Genomic DNA, 27319 nt, shown 5'->3' with positions numbered 1-27319 from the left:
TGGGTTGGGGATCAACAGATAATCATGTACGGCTGCTGGATAGATTAGAATGTTACATAGGGTCGACGCCATTGTACCTCTGTACAACCGCATGTGGGATCATTCGGAGACTGTGTCCGAGCATGCACTTGTTGGAGCTAGCTGTTCGCCATAACCATGTTCTCGGAGCTGGTCGCGCCCAACCCTGCTTTTGAGAACATAGTTGCGTCAGAACGCATCAACTGTCCACCTTGTGGTGAATCCTCGAGTGTTAGCAGCGATGTGCGCAGTAAACACAAATAGAAGAGCAAAGCGGACCGGAGTACAGTTCTAAAGGTTGCAGATCAAGAGTCCGTGGTGCAGTGGTGTTTCCTTGAATCTCCAGTTTCACGTGCGAATGCCCCGCCAAGCCATGGTATACAAACAATCCTTCACCGACTCATCAACATAAGTTGACCACAACCAAAACACATAAAACATGTCAGATCTGGTGGATCAATGTCCTCTACCAGAGCTCGCAGAAGCTTTGAGACCATACATCAAACCGCGGGAGGAAATTGCTGAGATACGACGTGGCATAGACTCACTCCTGAGCCAACACATCAAGGATGACAATATTCCAATTTCGAAAGTGACACTGTCTATTGCCGAGACATCTGCACAATCTGCACTGAACAGTCCTTTCAACGGAGCACGAAGAGCTTTCATGCAAGCACTTATAGCCCGTCAAAAAGCACAATCTCAGTACGATGTTCTGAAAGCGGAATTGGATCTCCTGCAGCACACTCCCACGGAAAAGGAAAATCACGAGAAAGAGAACTCAGTAGCCACAACTGTAGCGCTCATTCGGCAAAGACAGCGACGAGACAAGCTTTTAGTCATCGACAAGGCACTGGACGATCTGGAAAAGGTCAGGCACACTTCACAATATGCGGATCCGAGCGAGCTATTGAATGGAATGCAATCACAAATACCACCACCTCTTGCGCAACAATCCCAGGATGAGTCACTAGCGGAGGCGCAGTCTCATGTGTTCGAGCTGCAGAAGGCTGTTCTGCGCGCGCAGAGCACTATCCAGTCAACACCACGCATTGATTCTTCTCAGAAGCCCGTCACGGAAGAGTGGAAACAAGCGTATGCGCTTCGACGAGCCCGAGACGAGTTGATCGCCTGGATCGAAGATGAGCTTGCAAAGTTGTCGGAGGGCGAAGAGCATGATGACCCTGATCCGGACATGCCAGGAGACATCGGAGCAGAGTCAATGGAAGATATTAAGACAACTCTTTCAGATCTCTACAACAAGTACATTACTTCACGAAAACGCCTTGCCCGTGTCCTGAACACCCAATACACGGAGACCGACTCGGAAATCATGAAGCCACTTCCTGAAAGACAACAATCAGCGAGCAGCAACACATCGTCACATAGTGCTGCACTTGCCTCAGAAGTTCTGCCTTTTATCGGCATCCTACGATCGACCGCACAGGAAGAAGCAGCCTTGATGCAACATACTTCTTACCTACGGCGACAAATTACCGCTGTTTCGGCTGAGACAGAGCAACTACTGGTTCGCCTGTCAGACGAAAGTCACATGGTCAGACCAGGTACATCACACACTACTGCCTGGGCCGAAGCAGCGAGAGATGCAAGAAATGGCGATAAAGACATTATCCACTCTCGTTTGGTAACTGGAGAAACAAGCATTGATGGTGCAAGGAAAGTTTTGGCTTCGGCTCAGATGAGCAGGTAAAAGGCTTTGGATTTCCAAAGGACAACTTTCTAGGATCTCAAGCTACCAATTGCTAAAATAAACACAAGCTCTTCTTAGAGCTTGGCTTTTGTACCCATCAGACTAAACTCAGTAGTACAAATCAATATCGTATCCTCCAAAGCCTAAGCGTATTCAAGTCAGCCATGATCAAATGAAGCCTGATAAATCTCTGAACCCCAAATACTCACCGGAAGCCTATATTTCTCATTAATAGCCTGATAGTCGTCGCCAGCAAGCATGTCAGCGAAGTGACGAATGCTAGCGTAGTGTACTATGGCCACCTCATTCCAACCACCCTTCTCGCCATCAGCAGCAATGACATTACCCACAATCTTTGCATCTCCACCGCGTTTCCCTGCCACTTCGATAAAATTCTGTCCATACTGGTAGTAGCTCTGTTTACCATCGGGTTTGAACTTTAACAGATTCAACATTGTAACAGGACCATCATGTTCCTTGAGAAGTTGCTCCATGAATTCCAACATGTCAGGCGACAGTTCCAAATTCTGGCTCGAGTCTGGCATTTTGGGGTTGTCGAGGGAGCCTGTCAGACCAGCTGAGGGAGCTTCCTTGATGAGTCTTGCATTCTTCTCTGGGTAAGCTGATAGTAGCTTTCCGGGTATGCCGACGGGAAGACTGTATTTTGAGGAGATGTGTTGGAGAACAGATTGTGGGAGTGAGTCCTTAGAACCTTGAAGAAGAAGCATCAGGTCCCAGGGCTTGTTCAGGATATCCGCATCTTGAGTAGTGGCTTTGACAACAAAGTGGCGTGGTTTTGATGCCACTATTACCTTGATAGATGGGTCGGCCTTCTGGAGGTGAGTGAGGAAGGTCTGGGGTTGGATGTCGTCGTTGAGGCGGAGAAGGTGGAAGTTCAGGAGAGGCATGGTCGTCAGTCTGTACAATTTCTCTTGGAGATGGTCTTGGTATGTGAAATTTGGATATTCGTTTGCTATGTAATGTGTCGATTCCTTGTCCGGATATCCGAGGACATTTGGTGCGGAGTCGTGCCTCGGAAGCTTCACTGATGGATCAGGGTCGCTCGACGTCACCGATAGTCAAAGTCAACAAGAGCGATCAACATATCCTCCTCTCATGTTGCTACATGTACCCACATGCTGAGTGAGCCCGAGAAGCGGATTCTTGTACAGCGAGAGCAAGAAAAGCTCTCTCTGGGCTTGTTTCTGATCTAGAGATAAATATGCATTTCTACATGTCTTGTCATAAGAGAAGTTTTACACAGACTGCTTTGTCTTCTACATTGCTCGTGCAGATTCCAGTAAGGCCAATGCTTTGGTATATTCGGCGCTGTCAGCGCCGCAACACTTGTTTTCAATGTCGAGGTCCTTCTCAGCCCATTTGATAGCGCTTTCCTTGCAGTCCATGGCAATATTGTACACGGCAGCAACCTCGTATGCTTCGCCCAGGGTATCTGTTTCTTCTAGCCCGTCCTCCAGCATGAGAGAGATGACCTGCTCCACGGTCGTGAGGGCCTCAGCGTAGTCCCATACTCCCCAATTCTCGAAGGATCTTTTGTTCTCTCTCCTATGCATGACAGTCGTAAGCTCTCCCAACTTGTTTCTGCGGGCCTCGCGAGCTGGATCCTGTGCTTCGCATGCTTCGCAACGGCATTTGAATCCCCAGTGTTGCAGCACGCGACGTCTTTCGGCCGTGTCATAACATATATCAATGTATGCAGTGCAAATCTCCTCTCCAGGAGGAATGTCGCGAAGAGCGTGTATAGTAAGACGATCGATGTTGGGGTTGTAGCGATGATAGACGTTGGGTAAGCATGAATGATTAAATCGCGCAGCCTGTAACCTGTCAGTATCTGCCCCATAACGGGAGATGGGCATAGAGAGGCTTACGTTCGGAAAGACGCCGAGTTTGTTGGGTGAGCCGTCGGGATAGCGCAAAGTGAAGCGGTTGGTCTCAAATCTCGAGTATGCCTCTTCGTACTTCTTGACCAGATCGTCAAAAGCATCACCTATGTCTTCTGGATCCTGTGTGTCAATACTGTCCGAGCATCATTCTAAGGACGATTCGCATACCATCACAGACGTCTCGTAGTTCGGCAACCCAATCAGTGTCCCCAGGAGGAGGAGTGGATGCTGCAAGAGTCCAGAAGAGCGATTGCTGGTCTAGAGATAGAGCCTTGATTGTAAGGTAACATTCAATGACATCGTCGTCGTCAGGAAGGGCAAAGAGCGGAGGTTCGCAAAGGATTCGAGTTCCCGATGGAATGTGGGCAACGGCGAAGACTCCAATGCCAGCAGTGGGCGATTGTCGCTGTTCGTAAAGACCGGAGAGAGTTGGGACTGTTGTAAGAGCCATGACTTACCAAGAGGCAGGAGAAGACTGGAAGACGAAGAAAAGAACGAGGTAACGCCTATTGCGTAATTGCTCGCCGAACCGAACCTACGGCGCAAGTGAAGAACCTACATGTGGTTGTCATATCTCAGGAACAACTCGAACGACAGGAATTGGTCGAGAGCTATGATGGACGAGCGTGGCATGCTTGGGAATGTTGTCGGTCGCTGACGAGGCTGGAGAAAGAATGACGGCTCGCGTGCGACGACGACGCTACACATCGACTTCAAGATTGGCAGGAACGCTCCCTCAACCACGTGTCGAACAACCACCATGTCGTCGCCGCATAAACTACCCCGTGTCGCCATCTCGTACTGTACTCAGTGCAAATGGATGCTACGAGCAGCATATTTCGCCCAGGAGCTGCTGTCGACCTTCGGGACAGCTATTGGCGAGATTGCCCTCATACCCGCTACTGGAGGCCTCTTCACCGTTCACCTGACACATGTACCACCTGGTTCCGCCGAGACCGCCGAAGCTCAAGAGATATTGCTATGGGATAGGAAGGCCGAGGGTGGATTTCCTGAAGCCAAGATATTGAAACAACGATTGAGGAATCATATTGAGCCGGGTCGCGACCTCGGTCACTCTGACAAGCCCTCCAAGACTCAGAATTCGGACACAACTGCACAACCGACAGAGCCAACAGAGCCCGCTCAAAGCTCTGTCGCTGCTACAGCCGACGGCACAAAGGACTGCGAGGACTGTAAATAGAGCCTTCGCCTAGCTACATCATGCTACACTTTCGGCTGCTCAGTAGCTACATCTTGCTTCATCTCAGTCTAGCTACATCTCGTCATAAGACCATCACATCGTCCGCCGCAATTTTCTTCATGCTGCTTCAGCAGACTTCTCCTTCTCAGAAGTCTTTGCTTCGAGCGCTTCATGGAGTCTCTGCATCTCCCAGCGCAGGCCTTCAATAACAGAATCATCTCTGCCACGTTCATACTCGACCGTCGTCTGCAGAGTAGAGTCGAACACTTCATCCATCCCGTCCTCAACCTGAGCCTTGATCCGAGCTTTGAGCCTCTTATTCTCTGTATGTTGAGCTTGTAGCTGTCGGCGTAGCAGCAGTATCTCGACATCCGGACCATACATTCCCATGTTCTGTACAAGGCTAGCATGTGCTTGCCGAGTCTGACCAAGACGTTGATACAATCTCGGTGTTGAGCTTATCAAATGCTGCAACCGTTCAACCAAGGGGTCGTAGTGACATGAAGGGCCCCACAACATGTAGAGATTCGTGATCCAGTCTTCCAGGTAGTTGAGCTGCATGCTCAGGGAAAGCGACTCGGTACGGGCGTGGTCGCGGTCAGAGATCAGATGACGCATCTGTTCTGCTGTCTTGCTAGACTCCCATTGACGAAGATTCAACCCTGCTCTTATCAACGCTTGGCTTTCTGAGATCTCGTCTGAGAGACTTGTGATTTTTCTCTTTAGCATTTCGACCTCTTCTTCAGATTGTTGATCATGCGCGACTTGCTTGCTGACAGGATGCGTAAAGATCAACGCTCGAATCTCAATTGTCTCGGAGAGCATGTCTGTTGCTGTGTTGGGAATGTCGAAAGTTGCGCGGAGACATGTCGAGGAAGGCTGACTCTTGTCGCTGTCGTAGGTCTTGAACAACACGACGTCTTTCTCAGCCTGTTCGCTCATGTAGTACCAGTGGTATCCATCTCTGTACCTCACGTGACGCACAGGCGTGCCTGTATCGACTTTTGAAATATCCTTCAGCGAGTCGACTCCTCTGCCATCTGCGATCGCAATGGAAGACCTGGACATGACGCCCTTGATTGGCCTCCATATGCTAGAAACACTGATCAGGAAACTCGTCAATTCAAAAGCACATTCAGAAAAACAACCCACTTGATCAATCGGACCCTTCCAGTGAGGAGATAGTTGGCCTTCGTCTCGTCCGTCTCGTGTAACAGTGACTCCACGCTCGATGCGGTGTAATCGACGTGGACCGGTTGATTGCAACAATGGTCGAGCCCCTATTGACCGTGCTTATTAGGACAGGCCACTTACGAGGCTCACAGGATCCACCTACCTCGATACTGACCACATGTATCTCATCGCAGCCATCCACTTCCTGGCGCAACAAGTTTTCGATCTCTGGAACATAAACTTTCGTTATTTCCTGCTTTGATGCCCAGCCTTCGAATTTGGTTGGTGCTCTGACGAAGCGGAATCCTTGAAGGTCAAGGTTGAACTCCTCGTGAGCTCCGCGAACATCATGAATGGTTTCGAGTACACTCAAAGCGTTGACTGCGCATGATAGCTTCGTCTTTGATGGTTTGCCTGTTTCTTTCTCTCCATTGCGTTGCCCGTTGAGATAATGCAATCGGACGTGGACATCCTTTGGAAGCATCTTGCTGGATTACGAGAATACCGTATAGATTAAAGAATGAGGTGCTTTACTGAAAAGAGTTTTGGAAGCTTGAAGATTGGAAGAGGATTGGCCGTGGCCCTAGACAATACTCTTTTGCAGATTATTCGAGCAAGATGAAGCAGGCACGAGGTGAGGCACGCGCCAACACCAACTTCGTTGGCAGTCACCACGAGACCAGCGCATGAGAACGAGTGGACATAGCCCTCGCGGGAGACCATCTTGCAACTAATAATCTTCTTAAACTAAGATAGTGATATGGCAAACCAGAAGAATGCACAATTACTGTCCAGATCAGAAGCGGTTTCGAATGGTAAGCTTGCTGAAACAGATCTTCATAGCCAGCGCTGGAGTGTATTGAGAAGCATTGTGCAATCTCATAGCTAGGTACATGGTGGGTCGCGACAGTTGGCCGATGAAGGAGATGTTCTGGACGATCAGCAAGCGAACAAAGATGCATGGTCACGTGGGTGAATTGGTGGTCTAGCACGGCGCACGGGCCGGGTCTTTGGACGATAGATTCGACTAGAAGGTGAATCTATCGTCACCTACTCATAGACACGCCTCAAAACTCGCCCAGCTCCAATCCTCTTTCACTCTCTCGCCCATACTTCTCCAGCTCTCTCCTCTCTTCTCCAATCACCTACCAAGCTCCTACCGCAGCTTGACGCAAAAACTGTAGATCCGTCGAGCTGCACGAGATAGTTTTATATCGGCCTGTTTTACCGTCACTCTAGAGGTGAGACTCTGCCAAACCGTGAAAGATTGGTCGGCCACCCCGCTGTTGCTTCGCTCTGGATTCGTCGCATCGCAAGAAGCAGCGCTGACAGTCTTTCCTCACCAGACCTTTCCCAACTTCCCCTACCGCCAACTCTTATATCTGTCCGCTTCTTGGTTTCCTCACAATGGCTTCCGAATCCGCTATCAACGGCACCTTCGTCCCCCAGAACGGCTATGGCTCGATAGAGCAGTCTGGCTACACCGCTCCCAGCTACCCTTCCTCTTCCGCACCTGCTCAGTCGAACAACTCTGCCGCCGACATTCCCAAGGATGAGGTTGGTTGGTACTTTGTCGAGCAGTACTACACCACCCTCAGCCGCAGCCCCGAGAAGATTTACGTATGTCAACCACCAAACAAACCTGCGCGTAAAGCACTTTGATTGACTGGTCACAGCTCTTCTACAACAAGCGCTCACAATTCGTCTCCGGTAACGAGACTGAGAAGGTCGAAGTCTGCGTGGGACAACGAGTACGTCTTTTTCTGATCAGACCGCGCACAGGATTGTCGAGGGACTAACCGCTAGAACAGGCCATCAACGAGCGCATCAAGGAGCTCGACTTCTCCGAGTGCAAGGTTCGCGTCACCAATGTCGATTCGCAAGCCTCGGATGACCACATTGTCATCCAGGTCATCGGCGAGATTTCCAACAAGTCGGCCCCCCATAAGAAGTTCACCCAGACTTTCGTCCTCGCCGCCCAGACCAACGGCTACTTCGTCTTGAACGACATCTTCCGTTACATCATCGAGGAGGAGGATGAGGCCGAGGCAACCGAGGAGCCCGCTGCTGTCCAGGAGCCTGCTCAGGAGCCTGAGCACGAGACTCTGACCAGCTCTGAGGATCCCGTTGCCATCGAGAAGGATGCCGCCAAGGTTGACAAGGAGATCGAGGAGAAGATCATTGCCCAGAAGCCCGAGGAGGAGACCGCTGCTCCTGCCGCTGCCGTCGAGGAATCGACTAAGGCCGAGTCCGCTGAGGTCGCCCAGGCTGAAGAGACCCCCGCCGCTGCCGTCGCTGAGACCGTCGAGACTCCCGAGGTCGCTCCTGAGGCCACCAGTGAGGCCGCCCCCGAGGTTCCTGCCGCTCAGGAAGAGGAGAAGCCCAAGGACCCCGAACCTACTCCCGCTCCCCGCTCTCCCGTGAAGCAGACCGCCCAGCCCGCAAAGGCCGCTGCCCCTGCTAAGCCTGCTGCTCCCGCAGCCCCTGCCGCCCCCAAGACTTGGGCCAACCTCGCTGCTGCTGCTCACCGCGTCGCTACTCCTGTTTTCACTCCTCAGCCTTCTGCTTCTGCCGCCCCTGCTCAGACCAAGGCCGCTACCCAAACCGAGGCCGCCGCTAAGCCTGCACCCGCAGCACCCGCCCAGGAGGCTGCTACTGTCCCTGCACGCGAATCTTCTCCCGCTGCTCCCAGCGCTGACCAGCAGGAAGAGTGGACCAGCGTCGGCGACAAGAAGCAAAACAAGGGTCAGGCCGCTGCAGGTGCCCAAGAGACTCCTCAATACCGCGCCTACGTCAAGAACGTTCACGAGAGTATTACTCTTCCCACCTTGAGAGAGACTATTGAGAAGTATGGTGAGCTCCAGTACTTCGATGCCAACAGACCTAAGGTAAGCTTTGTGTTTCAAACCAAACGTCACAGTGACTGACTTGCGAATAGAACTGTGCCTTTGTCGATTTCAAGACCCTTGACGGCTACAAGGCCGCTCTTAAGGCCAGCCCTATTTCGATCGGTGAGCACGCTATCACCATCGAGGAGCGCCGTCCCAAGGACAACAGACCCTTCTTCCAGGGTGGCCGTGGTGGCGCCAGAGGTGGCCGCGGCGGTGCCAACCAGGCTCCTCGCGGTTCCTTCCAGGGTGGCCGTGGCGGCGGTTCCCAGAGAGGCCGTGGTGGTGCCGCCTCGCGCGGTCGCGGAGGTGCCCAAGCTGCCTAAACGCCTTCTACAAACATGAGCCGAAACCACAGAAGCGATTCGGCTCTCATCTGTAAAATATGACGCGATATGCCCTCCCTTTCGAAAAAGTTCTTTCTCAGCGGTAGAACGACTTGGAGACGGACTCCAGAGCCGTGGCGCGCTGCTCAAAACATCACACATTTGTCACTAATGCATAGCGGCGCGTGTTTCTCATTTATTTCTCTTTCCATTCTTCCGACTGTGTTTCTGTTGTTTGTTGCGGAGTTCCTTTGGCTTTGCAGTTTGTATCAACACGGTTGTGGCTTGGTTCTGGAGGGCGTGGATGGGATGTCGAAAAAGGAGACTTTTCCTCGGAGCACGCAGGTCATCTGGCGTAGTATGGCTCGAAGGGGTGATGGAAGAAACAGGCCAGGCTGGGCTGTGAGTTTTGTGCATGCTCTTCATGGATGATGGTAGATATGCAGAATGAACGATGACGTTTCTCATGACACTGTACTAGCTTGATCATCTCTGCTTTGAATTGGTTCACCTTTGAAGACTTGGAAACACGAATAGCACAGATGTTATAGGTCATACAACGGAGAGAGTGGTGGACGTTGGAAAGGTCCATGCGTATCGCATCGAGGCCGGCAAGCGGGACGATCAAGACCCCGTGGGGAATGCTCTTATCGTCATCATTCTGTGCCTGCGTGTTGCACTTGTCACAGGAGTGCGCTTGATCGAGCAGATTGGTCGTCTGATCGTATCATGAGCCTTGTCGTCGCCGTAGAACTTCCTTGTCACCACCCAGACGTCCTGGATCCGACATCATCGCCACCAACATCCCACCATGAGCCATTCCGAGCGAGCGTGGCCACGATTGAAGAAGCAGCCTGGTACTGATGCAGGTACCACACCGAACCCGGGACACGCGCAGCCACCGGCTACCTTCTTCTTGAGAAGCGAAAGAGATATGCAAAAAGCCGAGCAGGCCGAGAAGAGCAGCCGCCACCAGGACCATGACGAGGACAACAACTACGGTGTCGAGAGCTTGAACGAAACCCTGGAAGCTGCCTTTGCCCCTAGATCACCAGACCGACCATTGTCGCCGTCAAATACTGCGTCCGAGAAGAAGCGAAAGATTGGAAATCCTGTTCACCCCAAGATTGCTGCAGCTGCCCAGCGCATCATATCGTCCGAGGAGCGGCCTTCTTCGCGAACGGCCTCCATCTCATCCCCTGCACAAAGACCATTGACTCCATCGCCAACTCGTCGCCGCGTGCGAAGCGAATCTCTCACATCGCTGGGCCGTTCTTTTACCCCTCTACGTGCTAGCGATGACAGTACTCGATCACCAAGCGTGAAAAGCGTACGCCTTTCCGACGAAGAAGGGAGCATCATCGATGACACTGCTAGCCAGGCTCTCCACTCTTCGAGCGAGGATGACGATGTCTTTGCTGATGACACTCTGATCGAGTCGACCTCTCCTACTATGGCTCAGAGCAGTATACCTCAGTTGGTCATGCCCAGCATATCCATGCCTGCACGCCGACCCTTCACAGAACGAGGCAAGCGCATACCGCGGCTCAGAATCATGGTTGCAGGACCTTCTGGAATAGGCAAGACAAGCGTGATCAAAAGCATCGTTCAAGCGTGCGATGACATTGTTCATGTCGACCCTATCGTAGCCGTCGATTCATCCTCCGCCTCGGCTACGCGTGCAGATAATGTGCTCGAAACTCATGCTTCAACCAGATCTTACCCGTCTTGGTGGTCAGAGGAGATTGAGCAAGGCCGTGGTCTGAGACGTCGAAAGAGCATGGGAGATTCTATTCTGGAACGCAATATCTCTCTAATCGATACCCCTGGATGGGTCATGAGCGGCGCGAGCGATCAAGGGAACATGGCAGATGCGATCGACACCATCCGCGAAAATATTGAGGCTTCCTTCAGAAGAAACGCTCTAACGGGAGAGTTGAGCGATACAGATCTTCTGGGTGTTTTGAGTGGCAATGGAGGATTTCAAGTGGATGTCATACTCTACATGTTCTATCCGAGTAGGTTAAACGTGTTTCCAAACGGCTTGAGAGATCGCTGACAGTTTCCAGCATCCCACCAGATCAATCCTCCAGAAATCGATGTCCTTCGGCGCCTCTCTACACTCACTAATATAGTTCCTGTTATTGGCAGATCTGATACCTGCACGACTGATAATCTAATGGACACAAAGACAGCTATCCGGTCGAGTCTCGAAGCAGCTGGAATCAGAACGTTCACCTTCCACGCAGTGGATGCTCCTGATGCCTCCACGTCGTCGCCTTTTGCAGTGTCATCTGCCTTGAGCGAAGACGCAGAGACTATGGATGCGAGCGTGCTCATGTCCTCTGAGTACGTGCAGCCTTTGGTCTCGAGCGATCTTGACCAGTTAGTAAACCAGCTGTTCGATCCTGATAACGCCCAATGGCTACGACACTGTGCTGTCAAGAAGTTCATCCAATGGCGAAGGGATTATCTGAAGACATCGTTCGACTCACACAAACGCGAGCTTCGCGAGCTGGCGCTCGAGCGACTCGGCTGCTTACAAGACGCTGCACCGTCGTCTGTCTCTTCCATGTTTTCCTCGCCTTCAGGTTTCCTAGTGCCGCAAGTACCCACTCCAAGCCAGCGAGGGACATCGCCCACTCCCTTTAAGCTTGTGCCTGCTATGGGCACGACGTCGCAGTACGATTTCGGTCGTCGTGTCGATGCTCACAACGTTGACGTGGAAAGCATGCAATTGCCGCAGTGGGCGTATAACCTGAAGATTGCGCTGGACATCGAGAACCGGGAAAGAAAACAACTGACCATGGGTGCCCACGAACGAAACAATACCAACTCGGCCTTGATCAGATCTGGCCACGAGACATGCCCACATAGTAAGAGCAGTGAGCTTGGTAGCTTCGACCACCGAGATCCCCTAGGCTTGCTCGCACTGAGCCATCGACTGAAAGTCGGTAGATGGAGTCTTCTGCAGGTGGTCGGAGGGTGTGGTGCTGTAGCCACGATTTTGGTGTGGGCAACGAGGAATTGGGCGACCGTGTCAGAAGCGTTAGGTTTGAGCTCCCCGAGTGTACAGATTCCTGGGTATGCTGCAGTGTCAGCCAGGGAGAACAGCAGGGCCCCTCTTGAATTCTTCAAAGCCCTCCTGACCGGAGGCAAGTGGTAGTGGCATAGGCAAGGAGAGCTGATATGATAAAATGAATGAAACGAGACCAAGTACAACCATTGTAGCATGACTTTTCATGTGCCACGAGCAAGCGGAATGCGTGGTTCATGTGCTCCCTCCCTTGCCTTACAATACATCATACTGCCCGCACGTGGCGCCGATCGAGGCCACGTTGACGTGACAGTCGCACCGCTTGCAGGACAGATCCGTTACCTGTTTATTGAAACGTGCGTTCTAGCTCTATCCTGTAGTGGTGATACAACGAGACATGAAGGTGAATCGGTGGATGCCAGCAGACCCTGACTGGCGAGTAATCGTGTCAGTCAGGTTCTAAAGTCTGAAGCAAGATGGTAGAAAATCGTGTTCAGCGATTGCACCAGGCAGGGCCAGGATGTTTCTCAGCGGCATGATCCAACGTGTCGAGCGGTACAAAGGGGTCCGTCTTCCCGACACCATCTACAAGGATTGAAGAATGCATTTCGGGGATTGCTATTTGTCTCGTAGCTTCTTGATTCAAACGTACTCTGCTCCTTCTTGATATATCTTTGCCAGCAGATACAAGTTGCAATTGAACAATCCACTGGCCAGGCAGCGGGTGAGACATCATCGACGGCCGATATGAAAAGAGCGTTCTAATGACCATGCAGCTGACGACAAAAGAGCCTAACACAAGATCGAGAACTCCTGAATCTCCTCCGCATATAGACCTAGTCATGGTACGTACGATGAACAGGCCTTGTGCTCTTTTTCTCAATCGCCCGCTCGCATTTCATTGCCAATTCTTTTTGTGGGATTTTCCTTGTCTCGAGAGCCCCTCACCGTTTCCGTGTTTGCTTGCTACGCCAATATAACGCTTCGCTGATCTCCTGCCTCTGACATTCCAACCCTTTTGGCAGTCGAACGACTTGTCCTCAGCGCACAATCAGTCACTCAGATTCTCTACACACTCGGGCGCACCATCTCTGCACCCGTCAATCGCAATGAGCACTTCTTCCACCGTCACCAACAACACGGCCGATGCCAGCTTCAAGCAAGACGCATACCAAGGCTCGCCCTCGACAACCACCACCTATGACACCGACAAGATCGCCGTCGCTGAGCCCCGTACATCCATGAGCACCGTCGGATCCGCAGACCCTCGCACCCAAGACATCAAGTCATGGAAGGCTGGCTTCCAGCGCATGTCGGATGAGCGCCTCGAGAAACAGCGCTATCAGCTCAGCGAACAGAAGGTCGACGAAATCAACACCATCGCTCTGGGCGCAAAGGTTGAGCGCGCACTCGGCAGAAGAATGACTGGACAAGACGCGCAGTTCACACGCAGAGAGTCGCTGTCTGCTGCACCCCCTGCGCAAGGCCAGCAAGACCCCGTTGAGCTGCCCGATAAGAGAAGCGTCGAGATTGGCTCATAAACAAAGCAACGTCTGGCAGGATACGGCATTGGCTGAATATCGATCGGTCTACAACAATCATTTGCATGGGCTTGACCCTCTAGTCTGGATGAGCGGAATGGTTTTCATTTTTTTTTTTTTGATGGTCGGCGTCGATGGATACAGTTTCTTTGGGCATTGAACACAGGCGACGTGGTTTGGGGCCCTTGCATGCCCTTGTTTGGTCTTTTCGCGTGTGGTGATGCTCGATGGGGGGTTTCGTTTGACTGGCAGGGGTCACTGATATTGCATTTTAATCACTACAATCGAGCTGCATAATTTGAATTGATTCGGGAGGCTTTGCAAGTGGTTTCGAGCACCCTCATCAAGTGCATTGGCAGCAACCATGATGCTTGAACAGGCCAAGTCTTGCTCGGCAAGCGCGTAACCTTCTCCATCAATGGGAGCATGTATATTATCACCTTGAGGATGTTGTGTTTCGGACGGCCACTTTCGTCAGGAAAGTTTGCCTACAGTGTGGACTTTCTCTAGCTGAATCCGTGACGCTACAGATGCAATGAATACTCCGTGAGCAATTGAATGATGGGCAAACAAAGCTGCTATCCTGTGTCCAAGGGTTTGTAACGCATGTGACTATAGAAAAGCATAATAATTTCGAGCATCAAGACAGCGCCCGTTAAAATGCTATGTTCTGTCGGCTTGCTTCGGTAAGGTCTTCGGTGTGGAAGTGACCATGCCTTTTGATAACGAGGACACATCCCCAGACCTCCAATACTCGAATGAGATATTTGGAAATCTGAGCAGTTGGAAGGTTCGGGTGGCAACAAGGGTCGCCGCCCACAGGGATCCCCACAAAGTCTGGATTCATGGAGGTTACGAGAGACTGTAACGAGGGACTACAACGAGAGACTTCAACCACCTACCCATCCAGATTGTCAAAGTGATGGAATTGACTGTTCTAGCAGACATCAAGTCACATGCCGTAGTCAAAGTGAATGGTGAATGCTCATGTGCAAAATAGAGACTTCTAGTAGCATCTGCACCATTCGGCGGCTGCGTTGTCTGCGAGACCAAGAAGCTTGGACCAAGAGCCGGCGGTTCTCTCAAGGGCCGCTGATTCTTTTGGGTTCTATCTGGAAGCTTCCATCTTTTCGTGGAGTGAGGCGCATATTTGACGGGCACTCCTTCTTTTCCTCCCCTCTTCACATCACACCTCTTCTTTTCTCTTTCAGATACCCGGCTGTCTCTATCCCAGCAGTCACTTTTTGCTTTGCATCTCCGTGTTTGTCTCGTCTTTGAACCAATTCCCCCATCACCACCATCAACATGGCCGCCGAGACCTTCGAGTTCCAGGCTGAGATCTCTCAGCTGCTCTCGCTGATCATCAACACTGTCTACTCCAACAAGGAGATCTTCCTCAGAGAACTCATCTCCAACTCGTCTGATGCCCTTGACAAGATCCGCTATGAGGCTCTTTCCGACCCCAGCAAGCTCGACTCTGGCAAGGACTTGCGCATCGACATCATCCCCGACAAGGAGGCCAAGACTCTTACCATCCGCGACACTGGTATCGGTATGACCAAGGCTGTAAGTTATCAATGCACTCTCCAACACATCACTTGAACCGTGACTGACTGTTTCCCAGGACCTCGTCAACAACCTCGGTACGATCGCCCGTTCCGGTACCAAGCAGTTCATGGAGGCCCTCACCGCCGGTGCCGATATCTCCATGATCGGTCAGTTCGGTGTTGGTTTCTACTCTGCCTACCTTGTTGCCGACAAGGTCACCGTCACCTCCAAGAACAACGATGACGAGCAGTACCTCTGGGAGTCATCCGCCGGTGGCACCTTCACCCTCACCCAGGACACCGAGGGTGAGCAGCTTGGTCGCGGTACCAAGATGGTCCTTCACCTCAAGGACGAGCAGCTCGACTACCTGAACGAGGCCAAGATCAAGGAGGTCGTCAAGAAGCACTCCGAGTTCATCTCATACCCCATCTACCTCCATGTCCTCAAGGAGACCGAGACTGAGGTCCCCGATGAGGAGGCTGAGGAGAAGACCGAGGAGGGTGACGAGAAGAAGCCCAAGGTCGAGGAGGTCGACGATGAGGACGAGAAGAAGGAGAAGAAGACCAAGAAGGTCAAGGAGAGCAAGATCGAGGAGGAGGAGCTCAACAAGACCAAGCCCATCTGGACTCGCAACCCCGCCGACATCAGCCAGGAGGAGTACGGTTCATTCTACAAGTCGCTCAGCAACGACTGGGAGGACCACCTCGGTGTCAAGCACTTCTCTGTTGAGGGTCAGCTCGAGTTCCGCGCCATCCTCTTCGTTCCCAAGCGCGCTCCCTTCGATCTCTTCGAGACCAAGAAGACCAAGAACAACATCAAGCTCTACGTCCGCCGCGTCTTCATCACCGACGATGCCACCGACCTCATTCCCGAGTGGCTCTCGTTCGTCAAGGGTGTTGTCGACTCTGAGGATCTTCCCCTCAACCTGTCCCGTGAGACTCTTCAGCAGAACAAGATCATGAAGGTCATCAAGAAGAACATCGTCAAGAAGACTCTTGAGCTCTTCAACGAGATCGCTGAGGACCGCGAGCAGTTCGACAAGTTCTACACTGCTTTCAGCAAGAACCTCAAGCTCGGTATCCACGAGGACGCTCAGAACCGTCCCCAGCTCGCCAAGCTCCTCCGCTTCAACTCCACCAAGTCCCTCGACGAGATCACCTCCCTCCAGGACTACATCACTCGCATGCCCGAGCACCAGAAGCAAATGTACTACATCACCGGCGAGTCCCTCAAGGCCGTCCAGAAGTCTCCCTTCCTTGACGCCCTCAAGGAGAAGAACTTCGAAGTTCTCTTCCTTGTTGACCCCATCGATGAGTACGCCTTCACTCAGCTCAAGGAGTTCGAGGGCAAGAAGCTCGTTGACATCACCAAGGACTTCGAGCTCGAGGAGACCGAGGATGAGAAGAAGAAGCGTGAGGAGGAGGAGAAGGAGTACGAGTCTCTTGCCAAGAGCTTGAAGAACGTCCTCGGTGACAAGGTCGAGAAGGTCGTTGTTTCCCACAAGCTCTCCGGCTCTCCTTGCGCCATCCGTACTGGCCAGTTCGGTTGGTCCGCCAACATGGAGCGCATCATGAAGGCTCAGGCCCTCCGTGACACCTCCATGTCCTCGTACATGTCTTCCAAGAAGACTTTCGAGATCTCGCCCAACTCTCCTATCATCAAGGAGCTCAAGAAGAAGGTCGAGACCGACGGCGAGAACGACCGCACCGTCAAGTCCATTACCCAGCTTCTCTACGAGACCTCCCTTCTCGTCTCCGGCTTCACCATTGAGGAGCCCGCCGCTTACGCTGAGCGCATCCACAAGCTCGTCTCCCTCGGCCTTAACGTCGACGAGGAGGCCGAGACCACTGAGGAGGCCGCCAACACCGAGGCCCCTGCTGCCGAGGCCGCCGGTGAGTCCGCCATGGAGGAGGTTGACTAGATGCTCTTGACCACAGCCATCAGCATTATTTAATGTCGTCACGTCTTCTCTTTTTCTGTACTTCAAAATCGTTTTCTTAGATTTAATGTCCCTTGAGGAGGTCCTGGGCAGGAGGAGAAGGAGTTGATGAGACCTCGGGTTGATACAGATTTCTGGCATCGCATAGGCGTTTCGCAAACCTTTTCCAAATACAAAAATCCCAGTCCTCTGAACTCAACAATGACTTGCCCTTTCATACAATACATGTGATGATGTTGTTCTTCCTCCAATCGATTTCCTTGACTATGGTACCAGAGAGAGCTTGGACGTTTGTCTTGAGGCTCCGTTTCAGACTCTTGTCTACCCTGTCTCACGTCTACGAACGTTATAGCATCTCGCCTCATATCAATCCCGGAGCAACCATCGCTCTTCCTTTCTTGCGATGTCGCTCGATCCCAGCCATGGCGGAAGGAAGGAACGAAGCCACACAAGACGAACGATTGCGTGCTCGCTAATCATCAACCTGCCCCGCGCCTGAAAGAGGGGCAGGTGCCAGCCATCCTTGACTCTCAAGGCCAACAATTCTTCTCAGGTTCCCATTCTCTTGGTATCTCGAAGACACAAGCAGGCATAAAGAAGTCGACGAACATGGCTGGAGAAAAGACCCCTCATTTTGATACCTTGCAGCTGCATGCTGGTAAGGAAGACTGACCATTTTATGTCCCGGGTATAGAGCTGATCATACAACGACAAGGCCATGAACCAGACAGTGCTACCAATTCACGTGCTGTTCCTATATATGCAACTACAGTATGGAGAGACTGAAAGTTACACACAAGGCCATACACTAAACGTTCTTTACAGTCCTATGTCTTCAATGACTCTGCACATGGAGCTCGCCTATTCGGCCTGAAGGAGTCAGGTAATATCTACAGCAGAATTATGAACCCTACTGTGGATGTTCTCGAAAAGAGAATCGCAGCCCTCGAAGGTGGTGCTGCAGCCGTTGCAGCATCTTCTGGTCAATCGGCCCAGTTCATGGCCATTGCGGCACTTGCTCATGCAGGTGACAATATTGTCTCGACTTCCAACCTCTACGGTGGAACTTACAACCAGCTCAAGGTCTTTCTTCCGAGATTGGGCATCAAAACGAAGTTTGTGAACGGTGACAATGCGGATGACTTCAAGAAGGCTATCGACGACAAGACTAAAGCTGTGTATGTTGAGAGCATTGGGAACCCGCGATACAACGTACCCGACTTCGAAGCAATCGTCAAGATCGCGCATGAAGCTGGTGTGCCGGTCATTGTCGACAACACTTTCGGTGCCGGCGGATACTTCTGTCGTCCTATCGATCATGGAGTCGACATTGTTGTCCACAGTGCTACCAAATGGATTGGCGGACATGGCACTACTGTCGGAGGAATTGTAGTCGATGCTGGCCGCTTCGACTGGGGCACTCCCGAGGCAAGAAAGCGATTTCCTGAGATGAGTGAACCTTCGGAAGGTTTCCACGGCCTCAAATTCTGGGATGCTGTCGGCAAGCTAGCTTTCATCGTTCGAGTCCGCGTGGAGATACTTCGCGACGGCGGTATGGCTCTCAACCCTTTCGCAGCCCAGCAACTTCTACTGGGTGTGGAGACTTTGAGTCTACGCTGCGAAAGACATGCTCAGAACTCGCTTGCACTGGCACAGTGGCTTGAGAAGAATGAGAACATTTCCTGGGTCAGCTATCCTGGTTTGAAGAGCCACGCTAGTCACGAGCTGGCCAAGAAGTACCTCCCAAGAGGTTTCGGAGGTGTGCTTTCCTTTGGTGTCAAGGGAGATGCCAACGCCGGCAGTCAAGTTGTTGACAATTTCAAATTGATATCGAACCTTGCAAATGTTGGCGATGCAAAGACATTGGCAATCCGTAAGTTGACCAGAGAGTCTTCGAAAGGTTTGCGCTTATCTTGCTAACCCATGTTCTACAGATCCTTGGAGTACCACTCACGAGCAATTGAGCGACGAGGAAAAGATCAACAGCGGAGTCACTGAGGACCTTATCCGTATTTCTGTTGGCATCGAGCACATTGACGACATCATCGCAGACTTTGAACAGTCTTTCGCAGCATCCAAGGCTGGACCCAAAGGCGAAGATCATCCCGAAAATGCTGACAAGAAGCCTGATGCGGACGAGCCAACGAGACTCGAAGTGTAGAGAGTGGATAATGCGGGAGTAATGCAATCAACGAAGTTTTCCACCGTTGGCTTTTACCTTACATACCACCATCTCGAACCATCATGCCAGTCGACCTTTTAAGATTGAAAAGGACTCATAAGATTGGGGACAACAAAGGCTGCTCGTGAACTTTGACCAGGCAATGTGGAAACACCACACAACGTGCTCATAGACTTTCAACACTCGTATGTTTCAATCTATGGCATCCTCCAGTACCTATATAATCATGATCAGAGCCTTGTACCGCTGACTTTCATCCTCGCACATCAACCATGTTCGTCCTCAAATTCTTCGGGCTCGTCGCTGCTATGGCAGTTGTCGTCAATGCTGCACCCGTGGATGACCCACATCCCATTCATCAACTGACACCCGAAGAGGAAGCTGCACAGGAAGCTGCTTTTGCAGCCATGAGCTTGGAGCAAAGACTGGTGTATCACTCTGAGCACAAGGTCTACAAACCCGAGGGGACAGTCAAGTGTCTTGTAAGTACCTGTACCAGAAGACATGCTGGTCAAATGGCTGATCCAACGATGATTACAGAAGGAGTGCATCGGAGACGCTCCTGGTTATCCTATCCATACCGCTACCTATGGAGAGGTGTGCAAGAACGACAAGACTCAGTCGGACCTGATAGTTTGGCTGCGCGAAAAGGTTCGTCCTTGCATCGAGACCAAGAGGTATGCAGGAGACTCGGACCGTCTCTCAGAAGACAACACACCGTGTAATTCGGGTACGTTTTCCAAGTTTCGTGTACAGAGGGTTGGGTTTATTGTGTACTGACGAGACTCAAAACAGCCTTCAGCTTTTTCGAAAGCAGAATCGACGACATGTGCGCATACATACAACAAGAGCTCAGCCACACCCAGCGTGAAGATACTTGGGAAGAGTGAAGCAGTGGTGATGGTGGAAAGCTCTCAAGGTTTGGTGAGGTGGTTTTGATGTATTGGAATCGATGGCTTTCTTCAACGTATTGTACAACTTCTCGGTTTGCTTACAGTCCAACTCTGCATTGAGAGTGATGAAGAAGGTCGTGATGACTACTATGAAAGAATGCGATGAATTTACGATGCGATGCATGCATGTCGGTCGGAATTGTGGAAAGGTGTGGATGAATGGATAAGTAATTCTGCCAAGCAAGCGCACATCCGAGGCCGAATCGGCAGCAGCAGCAACAGGCATTTGGGCGTCTTCTCCGACCTTTGGTCTTGCGCTTCCACTTGACTTGATCCACTCAATTCACCTCACACAACTATCACAATGGCACCTCTCGGAGAGCAACTAGTAGACCAGCTCAAGGGCACCATCGACAAGCTCGAGACTCGCGTTGCCGAGCTTGAGGCCCGTCTTCACGGCAAGGCTCAATCAGCAGCCTCGTCCTTGTCCTCGAACTCGGATGAGATGAGAATCATCCTTATGGGTCCCCCTGGTGCCGGTATGCGCGATTGCACGCCTCCTCTCTGTTTTCTTCCGCGACTGACCGGCGACTAGGCAAGGGTACCCAGGCCCCCAAGATCAAGGAAAAGTACAACGTCTGCCATTTGGTGCGTCTGCCCGAACACGCTGCTACGAAGGAAGCCACCCACGACTAACGCGCGCGCAGGCTACCGGTGACATGCTCCGCGCTCAGGTCGCAAAGAAGACCGAGTTGGGCAGACAGGCCAAGAAGATCATGGACCAGGGCGGTCTCGTCAGCGACGAGATCATGATTGGCATGATCAAGAGCGAGCTCGAGAACAACTCCGAGTGCAAGAGCGGCTTCATCCTCGACGGCTTCCCTCGCACTGTCGCCCAGGCCGAGCGCCTCGACGCCATGCTCAAGGCCCGCCAGCAGTCGCTCAAGCACGCCGTTGAGCTCCGCATCGACGACGAGCTCCTCGTCTCCCGTATCACCGGCCGTCTCGTCCACCCCGCCTCCGGCCGCTCCTACCACAAGATCTTCAACCCTCCCCAGAAGTCCATGACCGACGACATCACCGGCGAGCCCCTCATCCAGCGTGCCGACGACAACGAGGCCACCCTCAAGAAGCGTCTGGCCACCTACCACGACCAGACTGCACCCGTCATCTCCTACTACCAGAAGACCAACATCTGGAGAGGCATTGACGCCAGCCAGGAGCCCGGAGCCGTGTGGAAGAACATCCTGGGCGTCTTCGAGAAGGGCGGCAACGGTAACATCCCCGCCTCGGGCAGCCTTCTCCAGAAGATTGGTCTCCAGAAGTAGACATTTGCTCCTAACGATCAACGAGAACAATCCATTTGCAGCGACGGCGAGGGTGAGTATGCTTTTACGCGGACATTTTCTGTACAATAAAACGAGACGCCATATTTGCTAGGTTGTCTTTGTATTTTGAATCACAAAAGTCGGCACAATTGGACACCTTTTTTTTCAATCTTCCTACTTCCGGATTTGGGGCAGGAGCGTATAGACCAAAATCCAGCCTCGCTCTTTCCATCTTGCACGCCTAGCTCCTCTCTTTATCTGCACCTGACTCTTCCCTTTGACACTTCCCTCTTACATGCCTTTGCAAACAGCCATCGTCCTCAGTCTGGAGACCATGACTGCGCTATCACCCCATCCAATTCCAACGAGCACTCAGATCCGCCATTCGGCGCCCGTCCGTCATTCGTACATTTCCGCTCGTTTTCTCGTCAAACTAACCTTGTCTTAGATGGGACTCTTCTCGGCACATCGCAGGCGTACCGACGGTGCCTCCGAGTATGTCACATCTCGCCTTTGGCGTGACACACCAATCTGACATCAGACGCAGTCCCGATCCATCAACGCCAGTCAAGCCCCTCGGGCAGCCAAAGTATACCATCACAAAAGAGACTCCACCCTCGTCCTCGAAGCTTGCCAGCAGACCTCCCACTCCAGTTCCAGACTGTCCACCACCTCCTTTGACCAGACCATCTACCGTCAGCAACCTCAACGCTCCGCCAACTGTCTCTTCCAACATCCAGCAATCAGTATCGAAACCCTCATTTGCCGCTCATGAAGCACCATCGCCCTCTTCCACGGCCTTGCTACCTCTAGACGTTCCAAAATATCGCTTCCCGCCTACTCCTCCTCTGCCCAAGGAATGGAATGGAACTCACGATCATGCAATGTGTGTTCTCGATACCTGCAACTACTCTCTCAACGCCATCGTCAAGAAGCTCCGAAGTGCTTTCCCTGAGCTCTCCAAAGCTCCCTTGACTCCAACTATGGTCGACAAACGTCTGCGTGTCCTCGATCAGAATCCTGACATTGACTACTTCCGTACTGGCCTTGAGCATGCCAATCGCGAAGGCATGGAGAAGGCACGTCGTGGCAAGGCCATCAGCACTGGCACTGGCCCTTCCGGCTACGACACACGAATCCCAGCCGATCCAAGGGTCTCGACTCTTACATCTCCCACGTCTACCATCGATAGCAGCTTCTTGAGCAGCGTACCAAGTCTTCCTGACCTTCCAAAGACGCCGAGAGAAGCTCACCATGAGTCGGGTCTCTCCACAAAGACCACCGACTCTCTCACCTCTCAAGCTCGTCACTTTACTCGGCCGTTTGACATTGGTTTTCTATCCCACAGAACCCTTGCTTCTGAAAAAGACGAGTCGGAAAGATGATTTGACGAGATGGACGGTTCCGAGTGCTGGGCTGCCAGCAGTCTGTGAGCAGGGGCGTGTTATTGACAATACAACTATACAAACTAATGGATCGGTTGAGACGGATTATGATCAGATACTAGAGCTTATAGATTCACACGTATGAAAGTAATCGTAGTGGGTGTTCGAGTATCTCTCTCTGACTTCCACATTTAATCCGTGACCTCAAAACGAGCCACTTGATTTTGTTGTCGAATGCTGACTTTCTCCACCACGCCTCATCTGCTTGCTAAGACAAAACGGCTAGCCATCACATGCCTTCATTGGCAAATAAGATTGAAGTGCAAAGACGGTGTCGTGGAAATATGTTGATGGGTAAACATGACCAGGGTCATCCCATTTCCATCCGCAACTGGTACTGCGAAAAAAAAAAAAAGCAACACACAGCCAAGCAACGTGTCAGAAAAGACATTGAAAGAAGCCCCTATATGACCCACGGCGATTCCTCGCAAAAAACCATAGTCATCCGGCATAACAAGCAACTAAGCTTACAGACAAACCATATGTTAATAGGATGGGATGGAAGAGAAAGATGGATGGCTATGACTGTGCAAGAACGGCAAACAACACCTGAAGAGAGAGGCAAAGGAAGGACATGACACAAGAAAGGCATTCATGCTTTTTTCTTCTTCTCATCATATATAATTATACACAATAAGGAGGAGTGAGGCTAAGAGATGAGGACATCCAAAGAAACAATAGGTATGCAAAGACAATCGACATGCAAAGTCATTCATCAATCATCAGATATCGTCATCTTCATCAGCAGCTGCCGCAGAAGCATTTTTCTTGCCCTCGCTGTTTAGCGTGTCCATTCTGTTTCTACCAGTCAGCATTCTTACTCATCAGAGATATCAAAGGGGGGAAAAAGGAGATGGTCTTACCTGTATTGTTCACGCTCAGAAGGTTTGCTGCCAGACATGGCCATGGCTTGACGACCAGTATCAGATGTCTCGAGGAACTCGCGCAGACGCTCCTTGAACACCACAATGCCTTGTGCGCTAGCAGCGTTGCTCATGCGGATGATTGGGCCCCAGAGGTTGAGTGTGTAGGTGACATAACCACCAACACCGAGAAGAATGAGGAAGACAAAGTACAGAGGGTTGCGAAGGACTGTATTTAGACTGTTAGCATATAACAAAAAGGAAAAGCTGAGAAGGGAAAGAGGAAACATACCTGCGACAATCTCGTTCCAGCCCAGAGCGAGCAAGAGACCGTAGAAGTAAAGAGGTACTTGAGTGACACCGCCAATCGCACTACGCTTGGCTTCGACATAAACGCCATCAGCAGTCTTCTTGAACCGCACGCTGAGATCCTGCTTCTTCGCATCGCTGAGGACAGTCATTTCCTCGTCGAGGGTCTTGCCGTCTTCTTCGTCGACACCACCGATAGGATGCAAGTCCTCTTCGTCAGCAGCAGAAAGCTCGGCAGGTGTCTGGCCGATCCACTCTTCAAGCGGCGGCAAAGACTTTGTTTCATGAAGCCTGAACTTTGAAAGCAGAGGAATGAGCTCGAGAGTGCTTTCCCTCGCACGCGTGTAGATACCCTCGATATCGTCAGAGGGACGCCAGATACGGGGCACGCCTTCCTCGTCATAGCGGAACTTGTCTTCAAAGTTTTCCCTAAGCTTGAGAAGAATGTTTCCTTCCATGACCTCCTCGTCAATCTTGGCCCTCAAAACACCCCAAGACTTGCGACGCAGGCGCCAAAGCCCGACTTCAACTTCTTCGGGGCTGGCATCGAAGCCCTTTGCGCGCTCGGTGAAGCGAGATTCTGCGTGCTTGACGGTTTCGGTGAAAACGAGCCAGATGCGGTCCCAGAGATCTTTCTCGATCGAACCTCTCTCACCGGTCTCGGGTGCACCAGAGCCACCGCGTCCTGAACCGATCTTGTTAAATTGCACACCGATAGACTCGCTGAGATGAGAGCGGACCCAGCGTTCTACGCGTGAAGCGAGACGGCGCATCTCGTCTTTGCGAAGTTTGCCGCTGGCCTCGTCAAGATCTTTGCGGTACAAGTCGAGCTCTTGCTTGTAGTTGCTCCATGAAGCACCTTCAATCACAAGGTCCGATGCTTCTTGCTCGTAGTTTTGGAGAGACTTTTGCTTCTCGGCGTTGACAATCTTCTGGAAATCGTAGTTGCTACCCTTCTTTTGACCAGCCTTGACTGCAGAAGAGACAGACTCGGTGAATTGTTGGACGCCAGTCTTGTGAGCTGCGGAAAGTTGGCCCTGGAAGAGAGTCTTCAGCCTAGCATCGACGTTGGTCTCGAGCTCGGCACTCTTGCGCTTGTAGACGCCCTGGTGATATCTGCTTGCCTCACCAGTGAAGTCCTTGAGCACCTTTGCGCGAGCTCCACTCATGGCTTTGCCGAGGCCTACGAGTACACTGGGAGAGCCAGACTTTGCAGCGTCCGCTTGCTTGGACTCGAGGGGAGTAATGACTTCGTCAAAGGCAACGAGTACCTCGCGAGCAATCTCGTCGCATCTGAATTGGGCCAAGAGCTCTTGCTGGGTTGGTAGATCGAGATCTTTGTTGCTGTCAATCTGCTCCCAGACGTTTCCAGCATACATGGAGAAGCCATCGGCGGGAATCCTGCGGTGGTACTCGGGCAGCAAGATAGGCTCAGCCTGCTCATCGGAGAAGGGGTTCGTCCTAGAACTCTTTTGGCCTTCGCGGAAGCGCGAACCCAACTTGGCGACGGACTCGATGAACTGTTCGGGCTGTAGAATCTTGTGGGGCAGAGCGGTGAAGGCAAAGTCAAAGTAGTCTTCAATCTTGGAGTTCTCGAGGCCAGGAGGTTTGGAGAGGGTGGACCAGATGCGGGTAAGGTCGGCAAGCAGAGTCTGACGCAGGTTGGACAGGGGAGTGGTGCCAATGTGGTCGCGAATGACAAAGAAGAGGAGCGATCGAGGCGTCGAGCTGTGGGAGAAGAAAGTCAGAGGATTGAAGACCAAAACAGGGGACATGCGCATGATCGTACTTGTTGTCCTTGAGGAACAATTGCAGGTTGACCTCGAAGACGGTCTTGAGCAGACCCATGTTGGCACCCTGGTACAGACCAACCTGGTGTTCCCAGATATTGACGATCAGGACCTCGCTGGTGGCCAATGCAAACAGGGCACTCTTGCGCTCAAAGTCCTGGTCCTCTCCACGTTCGCGGCCGTCGGTACCTTCGACGTCCATGACCAGGATGTTGTCTGCCATCTTGACGGCACCTCGTTCGGCCTGGTCGCGCTTGTTCTTGCTCATCCATATTCCTTTGGTGGTCTGGCGGCGTTCTGACTCGGACATGACACCAAAGTGGGTGCCGAAGAGGTGGTTGAGCAGAGTGCTCTTTCCGGTGCTCTGGCTGCCAAAGACGGAGATGAGGTGGTAGTTGAAGCCCTGGCGCAGGACATGTTCGGCGTCGAGGTATGCGGGCAGGTTTGCGTTGTACGTCTTGTTCTCGTCGATGACTTGGATGCCGTGCTCGAACGACTGCAGCTGCGTGTTGCTGTCGTCGCCGACGCTGGCGAAGTGGCCGTTAGCCGCTGTCATGATTGTCGGGGCCGAGGGCGAGTGCACAGGAGAGAGTCGTCGGTTGCCAGGTTGGACTCCAGAGGTGAGCGAGGCCATCGTCTGCAGCTTGCGGGATCCTTGATTGGCTGCCACGCTTAAACATGCGTCTGTTGTCACTGGCGAACGCCTGCCGCTCCCTGAATTGTCCCCCCCAGCCACACTGACATCACCCCTAGAAGTCGAACACAACATCATCACAACAATCATCACCCTCACCCCGTCATCTCATCGAGTCTTGTTTTCATATCAATCATCTCTCTTGTTTTTGTATATTCATGCTATTTCAAGCCGACCTTTTGTCCTTCGTCACATTACCACGTCTTTGCTCTGAGAAACCATTGATGCGCAATCTTCCGCCCATTACATCCCCGGCTTGCGTAAAAAAACATAGGAAAAAAAGAAAATAAAAAGACAACCGTCTTCAAATAGAAAATCTCCTGCCTTTCTGTTTTGTCGCCAATTCTTCTGCCTTTTTGCTCTCTGCTGAAACATTCATCTTTGTCGAAAGATAAAAAAGTGCTTTTGATCCATCCAAAAGGTTGCGCCAAAAGCGAGCTTCCTCCTTTTTCTGTCATAGACGGTGAAGAACTTCGACATGACAGATGCCTGTGAGAACGACTGACTAAATGAAAAGATACTAACATGC

At 51.9% G+C, this 27319-nt stretch overlaps 14 protein-coding genes across 14 annotated transcripts; 10 read left to right on the top strand and 4 right to left on the bottom strand.

The window, feature by feature from the left end:
- Positions 1-457: 457 nt before the first annotated feature.
- M436DRAFT_60815 (uncharacterized protein) lies at positions 458-1729 on the top strand (the record flags this gene model as incomplete). The annotated part of the gene is made up of 1 exon (XM_013575622.1): positions 458-1729. One exon carries the CDS (start codon positions 458-460, stop codon positions 1727-1729), a length of 1272 nt encoding a protein of 423 aa, XP_013431076.1.
- A 74-nt stretch (positions 1730-1803) lies between these two features.
- Positions 1804-2637, bottom strand: M436DRAFT_38510 (uncharacterized protein; the record flags this gene model as incomplete). The annotated part of the gene is made up of 2 exons (XM_013575373.1): positions 1804-1872; positions 1939-2637. The coding sequence occupies 2 exons, from the start codon at positions 2635-2637 to the stop codon at positions 1804-1806; spliced, it is 768 nt and encodes a 255-aa protein (XP_013430827.1).
- Positions 2638-3006: 369 nt separating this feature from the next.
- On the bottom strand, positions 3007-4084 carry M436DRAFT_39133 (SET domain-containing protein; the record flags this gene model as incomplete). The annotated part of the gene is made up of 3 exons (XM_013575491.1): positions 3007-3564; positions 3619-3746; positions 3802-4084. 3 exons carry the CDS (start codon positions 4082-4084, stop codon positions 3007-3009), a joined length of 969 nt encoding a protein of 322 aa, XP_013430945.1.
- A 309-nt stretch (positions 4085-4393) lies between these two features.
- Positions 4394-4714, top strand: M436DRAFT_10274 (uncharacterized protein; the record flags this gene model as incomplete). The annotated part of the gene is made up of 1 exon (XM_013575093.1): positions 4394-4714. A coding segment is annotated over one exon (321 nt), but the record flags the coding sequence as incomplete, so codon positions are not given.
- Positions 4715-4951: 237 nt separating this feature from the next.
- Positions 4952-6491, bottom strand: M436DRAFT_78758 (uncharacterized protein; the record flags this gene model as incomplete). Its single annotated transcript, XM_013575962.1, has 3 exons — positions 4952-5927; positions 5987-6114; positions 6171-6491. 3 exons carry the CDS (start codon positions 6489-6491, stop codon positions 4952-4954), a joined length of 1425 nt encoding a protein of 474 aa, XP_013431416.1.
- A 923-nt stretch (positions 6492-7414) lies between these two features.
- On the top strand, positions 7415-9221 carry M436DRAFT_37282 (uncharacterized protein; the record flags this gene model as incomplete). The annotated part of the gene is made up of 4 exons (XM_013575149.1): positions 7415-7627; positions 7684-7758; positions 7819-8895; positions 8946-9221. The coding sequence occupies 4 exons, from the start codon at positions 7415-7417 to the stop codon at positions 9219-9221; spliced, it is 1641 nt and encodes a 546-aa protein (XP_013430603.1).
- An 811-nt stretch (positions 9222-10032) lies between these two features.
- M436DRAFT_38181 (uncharacterized protein) lies at positions 10033-12387 on the top strand (the record flags this gene model as incomplete). The annotated part of the gene is made up of 2 exons (XM_013575309.1): positions 10033-11239; positions 11291-12387. 2 exons carry the CDS (start codon positions 10033-10035, stop codon positions 12385-12387), a joined length of 2304 nt encoding a protein of 767 aa, XP_013430763.1.
- A 980-nt stretch (positions 12388-13367) lies between these two features.
- On the top strand, positions 13368-13799 carry M436DRAFT_78755 (uncharacterized protein; the record flags this gene model as incomplete). Its single annotated transcript, XM_013575961.1, has 1 exon — positions 13368-13799. The coding sequence occupies one exon, from the start codon at positions 13368-13370 to the stop codon at positions 13797-13799; it is 432 nt and encodes a 143-aa protein (XP_013431415.1).
- A 1305-nt stretch (positions 13800-15104) lies between these two features.
- On the top strand, positions 15105-17268 carry M436DRAFT_37265 (molecular chaperone and allergen Mod-E/Hsp90/Hsp1; the record flags this gene model as incomplete). Its single annotated transcript, XM_013575143.1, has 2 exons — positions 15105-15365; positions 15424-17268. 2 exons carry the CDS (start codon positions 15105-15107, stop codon positions 17266-17268), a joined length of 2106 nt encoding a protein of 701 aa, XP_013430597.1.
- Positions 17269-17895: 627 nt separating this feature from the next.
- On the top strand, positions 17896-19447 carry M436DRAFT_69939 (O-acetylhomoserine ami; the record flags this gene model as incomplete). The annotated part of the gene is made up of 4 exons (XM_013575774.1): positions 17896-17944; positions 18002-18057; positions 18112-19159; positions 19221-19447. 4 exons carry the CDS (start codon positions 17896-17898, stop codon positions 19445-19447), a joined length of 1380 nt encoding a protein of 459 aa, XP_013431228.1.
- A 293-nt stretch (positions 19448-19740) lies between these two features.
- On the top strand, positions 19741-20358 carry M436DRAFT_60809 (uncharacterized protein; the record flags this gene model as incomplete). The annotated part of the gene is made up of 3 exons (XM_013575621.1): positions 19741-19950; positions 20009-20198; positions 20264-20358. The coding sequence occupies 3 exons, from the start codon at positions 19741-19743 to the stop codon at positions 20356-20358; spliced, it is 495 nt and encodes a 164-aa protein (XP_013431075.1).
- Positions 20359-20725: 367 nt separating this feature from the next.
- M436DRAFT_60808 (adenylate kinase) lies at positions 20726-21689 on the top strand (the record flags this gene model as incomplete). Its single annotated transcript, XM_013575620.1, has 3 exons — positions 20726-20900; positions 20957-21009; positions 21069-21689. The coding sequence occupies 3 exons, from the start codon at positions 20726-20728 to the stop codon at positions 21687-21689; spliced, it is 849 nt and encodes a 282-aa protein (XP_013431074.1).
- Positions 21690-21984: 295 nt separating this feature from the next.
- On the top strand, positions 21985-23074 carry M436DRAFT_60807 (uncharacterized protein; the record flags this gene model as incomplete). The annotated part of the gene is made up of 2 exons (XM_013575619.1): positions 21985-22094; positions 22138-23074. 2 exons carry the CDS (start codon positions 21985-21987, stop codon positions 23072-23074), a joined length of 1047 nt encoding a protein of 348 aa, XP_013431073.1.
- A 782-nt stretch (positions 23075-23856) lies between these two features.
- On the bottom strand, positions 23857-26652 carry M436DRAFT_38709 (root hair defective 3 GTP-binding protein; the record flags this gene model as incomplete). Its single annotated transcript, XM_013575404.1, has 4 exons — positions 23857-23929; positions 23998-24226; positions 24290-26034; positions 26096-26652. The coding sequence occupies 4 exons, from the start codon at positions 26650-26652 to the stop codon at positions 23857-23859; spliced, it is 2604 nt and encodes an 867-aa protein (XP_013430858.1).
- Between the last annotated feature and the right edge of the window lie 667 nt (positions 26653-27319).

Source organism: Aureobasidium namibiae, assembly GCF_000721765.1.
Source record: "Aureobasidium namibiae CBS 147.97 unplaced genomic scaffold scaffold_2, whole genome shotgun sequence".
NCBI lineage: Eukaryota > Fungi > Ascomycota > Dothideomycetes > Dothideales > Saccotheciaceae > Aureobasidium > Aureobasidium namibiae.
The sequence above is the reverse complement of the archived record's forward strand: the minus strand, read 5'-3'. Positions and strand labels throughout refer to the sequence as shown.